At 39.2% G+C, this 11,450-nt stretch overlaps 1 protein-coding gene across 2 annotated transcripts; it reads right to left on the bottom strand.

The window, feature by feature from the left end:
- Positions 1–5,478: 5,478 nt before the first annotated feature.
- On the bottom strand, positions 5,479–10,961 carry LOC119604106. 2 transcript variants are annotated; one of them, XM_037956560.1, is made up of 4 exons: positions 10,446–10,961; positions 10,167–10,381; positions 6,475–6,894; positions 5,479–6,413 (listed from the first exon to the last, which is right to left on the bottom strand). In XM_037956560.1, the coding sequence occupies exon 4, from the start codon at positions 6,262–6,264 to the stop codon at positions 5,542–5,544; it is 723 nt and encodes a 240-aa protein (XP_037812488.1). In that variant the 5' UTR covers positions 6,265–6,413; positions 6,475–6,894; positions 10,167–10,381; positions 10,446–10,961; the 3' UTR covers positions 5,479–5,541. The 2 variants fall into 2 exon arrangements, with proteins under 2 accessions (XP_037812488.1, XP_037812489.1); XM_037956561.1 differs by lacking the exon at positions 5,479–6,413 and having other exon boundaries at positions 6,452–6,894.
- Positions 10,962–11,450: the final 489 nt, after the last annotated feature.

Genomic DNA, 11,450 nt, shown 5'->3' on the forward strand with positions numbered 1-11,450 from the left:
TGTCAGGGTGCACTCATAAGGTGAAGTCAATTCAACAGCTGATCACTCATATTTTTATTTGAGGTAGATACAACTGTCAAAGTACACCATTTAGAGTTGCCACAATCCGTAAAAATATGTACATCTGCCTAGGGATTCATTATATTTTTAGGACAAAAAATTAATAAATTTTATATTCATTTTAATCCGTAGTAAAATTATGCGAAATACTCAAAAATTGCACAAACTATTTGTCTTAAATATGCATCTATTTTATCAATTATAGGGAACTTTTTACTAATCAATTGAGAGTACAAACATCCCACAATTGTAAATAAAATTATTAAATTTGATTTTATCATAGATATCTTAATTTTTAACAACTTTCCATGGTAGTGGTTTGGTCACATTTCTATAAAGATCATTATATATTTCTTATACGACAATGGTAGAGACCTTCACGGTATTATAAGTTCCCAATATTGACTGATAAAAAATAATATGTATATAATTTGTATTTTTGCTACTACATACTTACAATTTTGTAATCTAATATTAATTTTTTGTTATTTTAATTGATAATTTATTTACTTTTTTAATAATAAATAATATTCTAACCCTCTTATTCACAAACAATATTTTTATTTTATTAAAGGTTTATAAAACAAAATTTCCATACAAAATACCGTTTATAAAATAAAAATTTTGTTTGTGAATAAGGGAGCTTACCCTTATTTTTCAATTCATGTATAATTTTTAATAAATTTTATCTTATAATACATATTTACTTTACGTGAAGAGATTTTTGGCAAAATCTGAAAACACTAGTTTTTAATTCCCGGGATTCCCGACTGAAATTCCCGGGAATCGGGAAGCTAAAAATCACTACATTTTCCGGGAATTTCAGTCGGGAATCCCGGGAATTAAAAACTAGTGTGTTGAAATAAAAGAAGGGAAGCGCTCAAGTTCAAATCAATTCACTTTATTACAAAAAAGGGAATTTTAAAAATCCTAAAAATACAATTTATATACATATATTAAATCAAAAGGTATATTTTAAATATTAATTTACTTCAGTATAGCTTCCAATCAATTAATTTATTCCTTCGTGATTTTTCGGCAACCAGATTAATACTCTTAACGATACCATTTGCCATGTATCTCTTCTTCTTGTACTTGGGTAACTCATAACTATATTACAATGATTACTCAAAAAATAGTCGGTAGCTTTATAGTTGCCATGTCTTTTTAACACTCCCCCCCAGTATATCCTTCTGTGGATCTACTTCGTTATCAATTGAAAGCACGGCAATCTTAGCGGCAGGTCGTTCATATACCCCAGTGGCAGTTTTTACGGAAGCGCTTCGAACTTGTCCATCAGGCCCAATTTTGACATCGACTATTTTACCTTTTGGCCAACAATTTCTGGGGTTGTTTGGGTCAACGATAAATACCACATCTCCAATCTTAATAGGCTCGACGTTTTGAAACCATTTGGATCTGCGAGTAATCATTGGCAAATATTCTCGGACCCAACGTATCCAAAATGAGTCTGCCATTTGCTGGGTGGCTCTCCACCCACGCCGCAACATGGTTCCGTTGGCTTCAGGGAGTGCCAAAGGTTTCATACCGTTAGAGCTACCGTGGAGGAAGTGGTTGGGTGTCAAGGACTCAGCCTCTTCATGTTCGATTGGAATGTAAGTAAGAGGGCGTGAATTAATTATGTTCTCAACTTCAGCAAAGGCCCCTCTTAAAATCTCATCAGTGAGTCTATATCTTGGTAGAACAGATGATAGTGATGATTTCACCGACCTGACTAGACGCTCCCAGGCACCTCCCATATGTGGGGACGATGGTGGGATGAAGTGCCAGGACATGGACGAGTTAGTGAAGGTTTTAACAATTTCATTTTGATCCATCAATTGAAAGGCTTCACTCAATTCACGTTCAGCTCCACGAAAGTTGGTGCCATTATCACTCCACCACTCCCGCGGGGTACCCCGACGAGCAATAAAACTTCTTATGGCGATTATACAGGATGTTGTGGATAATGAATATGCTATTTCGAGATGTACGGCCCTAGTTGTTAGACAAGTAAACAACACCCCATAACGTTTTTCAGAGCTACGACGTATTATGACTAATAAGGGACCAAAATAGTCTATGCCTACATAGGTAAACGGACGGCAAAATGAAGCCACTCTGGGCGACGGCAGAATGGACATCTTTGGAGGCTTTGGCTTATCATTTTGAATTATACACATTTGACACGACTTTCGAACCTTTTTCAAAACACTTCTAAGTCTTGGAATCCAAAAAGACTGTCGTATCTCATTTATCACAGTTTCGTGGTTACTGTGAAGATATGTAACATGATGAAAAGCTACGAGAAGAGTAGTGACATAGTGTTCTTTGGGTAGTATTATTGGGTCCTTGCGTCCACTGATTTGCACTCTGCTTCCCAATCGAATTACTCCGCTGTTATCTAGGTATGCTGACAGTTTATACAAATTACTGGATGGCGTTATGGGAAGATTTCTACTCAATAGCGTTAACTCATCTCCAAATACTTCTGCTTGGGTACATTTCCAGATCACGATTTCTGCGGCAGCTATATCTGCTTGAGTTTTTAAATACACAACTTTTTCCCCTTTAACCTTGTTTTTTATTATTCTAGCTATCTGTAGTACAGTTGAAGTTGCACCAACAAATCGACTCCATTTAGAAAAACGCTCCGGATTTATAGGAAATGTAAAACTTGATACCTTTCTGTGAATTCCAATATACTGTGGCCTTAACTCTTCTAATGTACCATCTTCTTTTGTTTCCTCGTGCCATGAAATATTGTGCCTTTGAAGAAACTCAGGGCCGGTAAACCATCGACTGTCTCGAGAAAAGTGTGGTGTTTTCTGCCACTTTGTCGCTTCATCAGCTACGTTGTCCGTAGACGGAACCCACATCCATTCATTCTGATAGCTCAAGAATTTCACTTACCCTGAAGGCGACAAATTGAGAATATTTGCGGTGGTCCGACCGTATCCACGCTAGAACTGTTTTAGAATCTGTCCAAAATACTTGACGATTGAATTTCAATTTAAGGGATGAAGTCACATTTTTTGCAAATCGAGCTCCTAGCAATGCAGACTGGAGTTCCAATCTAGGAATGGACATTAATTTAAGTGGAGCCACCTTTGTTTTGCTTCCAATAAGACTGCACTTACTTCCACATCCACTATCGTACCGAATATACAACACAGCTGAAGCGTCAACAAATGTGTGTAGCTCAATACCATTTCTTAGCAAAGCTGTATCGTGAAAGTAATATCGCGGTATGTTTAGTTGTTCGGTGTTGTGTAAGTTCTGACTCTTTAATATCCTCATCCCAAGAACAGCCACTACGCCAAATTTCTTGTAAAATTACTTTGACATACATGACGTAAAAACCAACTAGCCCGAGAGGGTCAAAAATGCTCATCACTGTGCTAAGCACTTGTCTCTTCGTTGGTTTACAGCTACCTTTAAGATGTTTGCAATCTTTATATTTTTGAGATACTCTAAATGAAAAACAATCTTCGGAGGCCAACCACCACATGCCCAATACCTTCTCTGGTCCCATAGCTTTATCTACATCTAAGTTTAAATCATCTGGTTCTGCGTTTAAGGCTTGTAAAACATTTTTCGAGTTCGATCGCCAATTTCTAATGGTGAAACCTCCCTGAGCGTGTATGAAACGGACATCTTTTGCCAATTGTACAACATCTTTTTCTGTATCTGTGCCGTCAAGTAGATCATCAACGTAGTGGTTGTGAACGATAGCTTCCACCGCCCTAGAGTAAGTAGTACGAAATTCTTCTGCGTTAAGGTTTTTACGAATTGGGCAGCGCTTGGCGAGCAAGTTGCTCCAAAGGTCATAACTGTGAGAGCATATTCGTTGGGCTCCGCTTTTCCTTTTTCATACCATAAAAAACGCTGATAGTTTTGGTCTTCTTTGTGTATTTTTACCTGATGGTACATCTCTTTAATATCACCACTTATAGCAAAACGGTGTTGACGAAATCTTCTTAGGACGTCGACTAAAGGAGAAGTAAAGTCTGGACCCTTCATTAGCATTGAGTTGAGCGAAACTCCATTCACTTTGGCAGCTGCATCCCACACAAAGCGTAGTTTTGCTGGTTTACTGGGGTTAACGACAGGAAAAATTGGTAAGTACCAACTGTTTTTTGACCGGGCCTTGTTTGGCAGTGGAACAGCATAACCTTTACACAGGTACTCTAAAATTTTCTCTTCCATAGCTGCATACAACTGTGGATCTTTCGCCAACTTCGAAGAAAGGCATAAAGCTCTCCTCTTTGCCATGGGAAAACTATCAGGAGGTGCTATTCTCGGTTGTTTCCACAGCAATCTTGTCTCATAACGGTCACCCAACTTTCGTATATTCTTTTTTAACAAATTTAAACCTTTTACATCTTCCGCCGATAAGGTGTTTTGGCTATTTTTGGCTACATCCATATTATCAAGCAAAATATATCGCTTTACGGTTCGTAGCAATTCTTCGCATTCATTAGCATCAGTACAAGTGTGGAATGCATTGAGTCCGACAGTATCAAGTTTAAATGTACATGGACCCTTCACTGACCATCCGAGACGAGTTTTTTCAGCAACTGGTTCGCACACGTTTCGTTCGCGTATTTTCATGCTTGCACCCAACCAACTGTTATTCAAACCAATTAGAAGTTTAGGTTCTGCATCAACATATGACGATAATGGAATATCTTTCAAATAACTATATTGCATCTTGAGTTCGGCAACATCAAGGCTTTGCTTTGGTAGATCTAGGCTCTTTACGGTATGTACATTGTTTAAGTCAAGAGCTCTTTTATAAGGGTCGCCCGATATTTTTAGATTAAGCACTTCAGACTCCTCCTCATATCGATGAGTGTCACCTGTCCATTTTAAGCATAGGGGACTAGGTGTTCCCTTCAAATTTAGATCTCGAAGTAAGCTGTCTTCCATTAATGTAAGTGATGAACCATCATCGAAAAAGGCATATGTTTTTATTTGAGTACCGTTCCCATACAATATAACTGGAACAATACGAAACAGTACCGCATTTTCTGGTTTTCTAACAATATTACAAATCCCTAGTGTATTCTTATGGAGAAGGGGATGGTGTAAATATTGACAACCATTTATACCGCAAAGCTGAGTAGATTGGCATTCTGCAAGATAATGGGGTGTTAGGCATCTTCGACACAACCTGTATGTGCGTACTAATTCCCATTTCTTCGACCTACTAAGGTTTTTGAAACTTTGGCATGAAGGTAGGTTGTCACATGCGTTACCACATGCTATACAATTTGTCTCGTTCTCAGGCTCAAAATGTGTATTAACGTTTCCACGTTTAGTGGGTTTACCACCGTAACGTTCTGGTACTATAACACTGTTTGCGCCTTGGGCCAACTGGAAAAGCCACGAACCAAAATTTTCAAGGTTACACGAAGATAGAGAGAGCTTATGCATTCCCCAAAAGGCTGCAATAATTCCGGGAAGTTTAAGAACCAGTTATTGTTCAATTTCCGGATTGTTTAAATAGTCCTTCAAATTAGCTGATTTCATTGTGGCGATTACATTTTGAACCTCTAAAGCGAAATCAACCAGGGACTCTAATTTATTTTCTTTAATAGGCGACAACTCTCTTACACGTTTCAGAAGAATGTTAAGGACTATTTCTGGCCTGCCAAATTTAATTCTTAGGGTCTCTATAATTTGCGGTACGCAGGAAGCATGAAATAGCAAATTCCGTACAGCTTTTAATGCATCACCTTCCAAAGAATTTCTAAGACGTAACAAATTCTCGCTATCACTAAATCCACATATCTCTGTTGTTTGTTGGTACGTTGCAAAAAATAGAGGCCAGTCCTCTGGGTTACCATTAAATTTTGCCAAGTCTCTTGCAAAACTTTGTCTAGAGGCAATCTGTTCACGTGTAAGTTTGGTAGATATGGGGTTGTGGTGTATTTTCGTAGATACCTCAGGAACGACTCCAGGCAACCACTGAGAAATAGAACACGGTTCCTGAGATACATTACCTTTCAGCTCTAACTCACTTAGCCTACACGCCATGGTGTTGATTATACTCCTCATTTGGGTTAAACCTGCATTATTACCTAGCTCCGGGTATTGGTTTTCAAATTCCGTAGCTTTTGTACTTTCAGCATCGGGACCTACATTTTTATTCTGTTCATTGTGCCAACCCTCAGCCTCGTCGTCGCTACCATTCTCCATTTGTTTCAGCAACTCTTTCTTTTTATTCAGAATTGTCTCCTTTTGCAGTAAGAAAAATGAAGATTTTTAAAAAATGTTGAAATAAAAGAAGGGAAGCGCTCAAGTTCAAATCAATTCACTTTATTACAAAAAAGGGAATTTTAAAAATCCTAAAAATACAATTTATATACATATATTAAATCAAAAGGTATATTTTAAATATTAATTTACTTCAGTATAGCTTCCAATCAATTAATTTATTCCTTCGTGATTTTTCGGCAACCAGATTAATACTCTTAACGATACCATTTGCCATGTATCTCTTCTTCTTGTACTTGGGTAACTCATAACTATATTACAATGATTACTCAAAAAATAGTCGGTAGCTTTATAGTTGCCATGTCTTTTTAACATAGTGTTTTCAGATTTTTACATAAAAATTACTAACGAAGTTTTTCTCTATCTTAACGGAAATTTTTAAATATAAAAATGTAAATAATAACAAACTCTGACATCAGTGCGTACCAGTCAAGTGAAGAAAAAAATAATCAGCTGATCATTTTTTTCGTGAACGAAACCCTATATTTGGTTGGTTGGTTGTTCAGGCTGCAATAGATGCACACGTGGGTCCTTTTGGTCCCTTTGTGATACCTGTAAATATATTAAAAGAAAAGAGGAAGAGGACATAGAAAGTTATGGTAAGAGAGATAGTGAAGAGAAATTAAGGGGGTATTAATAGTAGTAAAAGACACTGAAAGACGGTGATAAGATAGTCAGAGAGAGGTTGAAGTACTTAGACGGAAAAGAGTCTCGAACTCGAAAAAGCTACTGATCAGTGCTATTTGAGTTTGTGTCGTCAAACCAACCGCAGTGGCTGATAAAGGCGTTTAGGTTATCTATTTTAATCCCTGATAACTCTGAGGTGTCCTCCAGAAATCGATGTCACAGATACCAAAGACGGATGTCCTGCAGTGCCGGACAGTGGCAAAGAAGATGTTCTATTGATTCCTCTTCTTCCTTATCTTGACAGCTTCTGCAGTAGTCATTATAAGGCAATCCAAGTCGCATTGCGTGGTTACCAAATTTACAGTGACCAGTGATGACAGCTATAGTTATGCTGAGTTGGGTTCGGCTGTATCGTAGAAGATGGTCCGTGCGCTCTTTATCAAGCTTTGGCCATATCTTCTTTGTCTGAGTGCAGTTGGCTCATTTTCCCATCTTGCTTGTGAGAGTTCATTGAACATGTTATCTATAAGTCTTTTGCATACTCCTATCGGAGTACCGCAGAAATGGTCTATGTCCGAGTCGGGCAATTGCGTACCCGCCTTCGCGAGCTCGTCGGCGATACAATTGCCTGTAGAGTCCCCGTGTCCTCGTACCCATACGAGTACGATGTTTGAATGTCTCGCCATCCTATTTAAGGATGTCCGGCATTCCTGGACTAGTCGTGATGTAGAGTATACACCTGTCAGGGACTTAATTGCAGCTTGACTGTCGGTAAAGATTAGGATATCTCTGTTTGATATCTTATGATACCAGAGCCAGTTTGACGTTCTTTTTATGGCCGATATTTCAGCCTGGATTGGATTACAGTCATTACCTATTCTAAAAGTAATCCTGATTCCAAATTCCGGAATGAAAATACCGCCCCCTACTCGTTCTCCTCGTTTTGAGCCATCTGTGTATACGGATAGGCTTCGTGGAGAGCGATCTTCCTCCAGTCCCATATTTTCCGAGATGATGAAACTGAAGTTTCTCTGGAGGAAGGGCGTGGGGACGCAGTAATCAATATTTACCGGTAGATTTCTTATCCTATCGGTAATACTAGCATGTCTATATGGTTTATACGACCATACGTTTATTGCATTCAGTCTGAATGCCGTCGTGAGTGCTGTTTTACTGGCCAGCAAGTCCGTCGGGATCCAATTAAGTAGCACGAATAGGGATTTCGTCGAAGTTGATCCCAGCGATCCAGTTATCAGGATCGACATTTTCCTTAGAACCTTGTCAAGGATTTTACAATTTGAGTTCATATTTAGTGCTTTCCACCAAAAGGTAGTTCCATAGAACAGAATTGGCCTGATGACCGCTTCAAAGATCCATTTCACTAATTTGGGTTTTAACCCCCATTTTGCTCCTATCGCCTTTTTGCAAATGTGCATTGCCGTTATGGCTTTTGTAGACCTTGCTATGATGTTGGGTTTCCATGATAATTTGCTATCAAGAATAACCCCTAAATATTTAGCGCTGTCCGAAAGTGGTAATTCAACTCCGTTCAGACGAGGCAGTGTAAAAGAGTCAATCTTATACTTCCTAGTAAATAGTAAAAGTTCGGTTTTGCTCGGATTCACACCTAGACCACTATCGATACTCCATCGACTTAGTATTCTGAGTGCAACTTCCAGCCTCTGTGATAATGTATTCAAGTGGATTCCTGATACTGCTACAGCAACGTCATCTGCGTAGGCAACAGTTTTGTATCTCATGGAATCCAGTGTCTTGAGTAAACAGTTAATGGCGACATTCCACAGTAATGGAGAGAGAACGCCTCCTTGTGGTGTGCCTCTGTTCACCTTTCTGTGGATCGTTGCTGTGCCCATATTGGAACAGATGATCCGTTGTTCCAGAAGTTCTCAGAGCTGATAGAATTGTGGCAGGTTTTACATTGTTAAAAGCACCTTCTATGTCCAGAAAGGCTACTAACGTGTACTCTCCAAATTCGAGTGATTTCTCTATGTGACCAACTAAAGAATGCAGTGCAGTCTCAACCGATTTGCCTTTGGTGTATGCGTGTTGAGAGGGCGATAAGAGAGACGGATTCAATGACGTTCTGATATGAACGTCAATGATTCTCTCTAAGGTTTTAAGCATAAAGGAAGATAGACTAATCGGTCTATAGTCCTTCGCTTTGGTGTGTGTGACTTTCCCACTTTTAGGAATGAACGTTACTTTGCACCTAGTCCATTGGTCAGGTATGTAGGACCAGGTGAGGCAGGCTTGAAATATGGTTCGTAGCCAGGGTGTGACTAGATCTATGTTGTGTTGTAGATCAGCAGGTATGATACCATCCGGGCCTGGGGATTTATATGGGTCAAAAGTGTTAATTGCCCATTTAATAGCATCCTCGTCGAACTGAAAGCCGGTGGGGTGCTGATGAAAAGTGCCTGATCTTGCCGTTGAGTTATCCAGAGGCAAGTTACCAGGGAAGTGAGTGTTCATCAATTCTGTTAATGATTCATGTACGCTCGTTGTCCAACTACCGTCAGGCTTCTGAATGAAGCTCTGAACGGTCTGTGATTTTGTTAGGATTTTGCGCAGGCGACTGGTCTCAGAGGAGTTTTCAACATTACTGCAGAAATTCTTCCAAGACCTGCTTTTGGCGTTCCTAACCTGATTTTTGAACCTATTCAAGGAGGACATGTATAAAGACCATTCTCCTGATCTTTTGGCCTGATTGAATAATTTGCGGCATTCTTTGCGGGTCTTCGCTATTTCGGGGGACCACCAGGGTGGTTTTCCTTTCTTCCTTGGTATGGAGGGTTTGCAAGTGACCTTAGTTGCTTCCTGGAAAGAGCGGGTAAGTTTATTTACCGCATTTTCTATATCTACTGTGTTATGTATAACCGTGATCTGCTGAAGGAGACAGTTTAGGATCCGGCTTTGTTCGGTCCAGTTTGTTTTCCTTCTATTTAGAAAGGGTAGATTCCTCTCCTTAGTTAACTCTAATGAGAATTCGAGATAGCGATGATCTGAAAAAGAACATTCATCCGAAACTTTCCAATTGCGGACTAAATGAGAATGGCTTGCACTTACAAGCGTTATATCCAGTACCTCCTGTCGATTTGCAACTACGAAGGTAGGTTCTGAGCCTATGTTTACTACAACTAAATTATGGTTAAGTATGAAGTCTAGAATGTACTCACCACGTGTGTTGATGTTGCTGCTACCCCAGATCGTGTGGTGGGCATTTGCGTCTGCGCCCAAGATGACAGGAGTGCGGGTTGAGTTTGCTGCACGAATTGCCCGGGTGACCGTATTGCTGGGAGGAGGGTCATTCTGATCGTGAGCCATATAGCAGGAGAGGATCCACAGAGTGGATTCCTCTGTCTCCCATGCTGCAGTTACTGTATCTTCATCACTGTAATCAGATAAAATGAAGATATTTAAGGGGTTTTTGGCCAATATGCAAGATCTAATTTTACCTGTGCTTTTTGCATACAAAAGTTTGTAGCCTGTTGCATTGAGTCCAAGGATATTGCCGTTATGGGTCCACGGCTCTTGGATCAATACTAAATCCTCGCCTTGATCTCCAAGGCGGAGGAGTAATGCAGCCGAAGCTGCTTTAGAGTGGTGAAGGTTCACTTGGATCACATTCACCATGGTCTGGGTCGTAGATGACGGTTACGTCGACGTCCTCTGTTTCATTCAGGGGATCGTCGTCGTCCTCCACTTAGCACTGACTAGTGAAGAGGTCGCCAAGCACGGCTGAGCTTGTTTGGGAGTTCTTCATTTCGTCAGTGTCGGCGGGGTCATCTTGATTTCCTCCGTCCGTGCTCTGCGGGGCTTTGGGGTCGAGTTTGTCGTCACCCCGACCAACCAACCAACCAACCAACCAACCAACCCTATATTTAACCGACCGGCGGCAGCTATCTTCTACGTTACCCCCTGTCTATATTTGACAAATATTTATCACAGCACTTGACAAAACGTCGGCAGAAAAATTTTCAGTTTTTTGTTTATGTTAATACATAGTGGTAACAAAATGTTGATTTTATCACGACAACTCACAGATAATTTTATTGAAATAATGCTATATTTTATAAAAACAATTAAAATTAAATGCAAATTTTGTAAATAAACACTAATTTCACTAAAACTTATGCTAAAAATCAATTTTAATTGCACAAAAACAAAATTCTAAGCAAATTTTCCAACAAAATGATGTTTATTATCAAGACAACATTGTCATAACGACGTTATAACGTTAATAAATGCCGTCTGTACCTGCTTTTTTATCCTGATAACAATTTGACGTTTAGCATAATAAATATTTGTCTAATATAGACAGGGAGTTATGGTCAAATTTTGAGAACTAAAAAAAATTTATAAAATTATTTATATTTACACTGTGTATATAATATGATTAACTAACAAAATTCTGTTCCGTAACGCTTTTTATAACAAAACCATATGAAGTATTTAACCGT

Source organism: Lucilia sericata, unplaced genomic scaffold (genome assembly GCF_015586225.1).
Source record: "Lucilia sericata isolate MDLA Ls3-8-SP2 unplaced genomic scaffold, ASM1558622v1 Contig000362F_arrow, whole genome shotgun sequence".
Lineage (NCBI taxonomy): Eukaryota > Metazoa > Arthropoda > Insecta > Diptera > Calliphoridae > Lucilia > Lucilia sericata.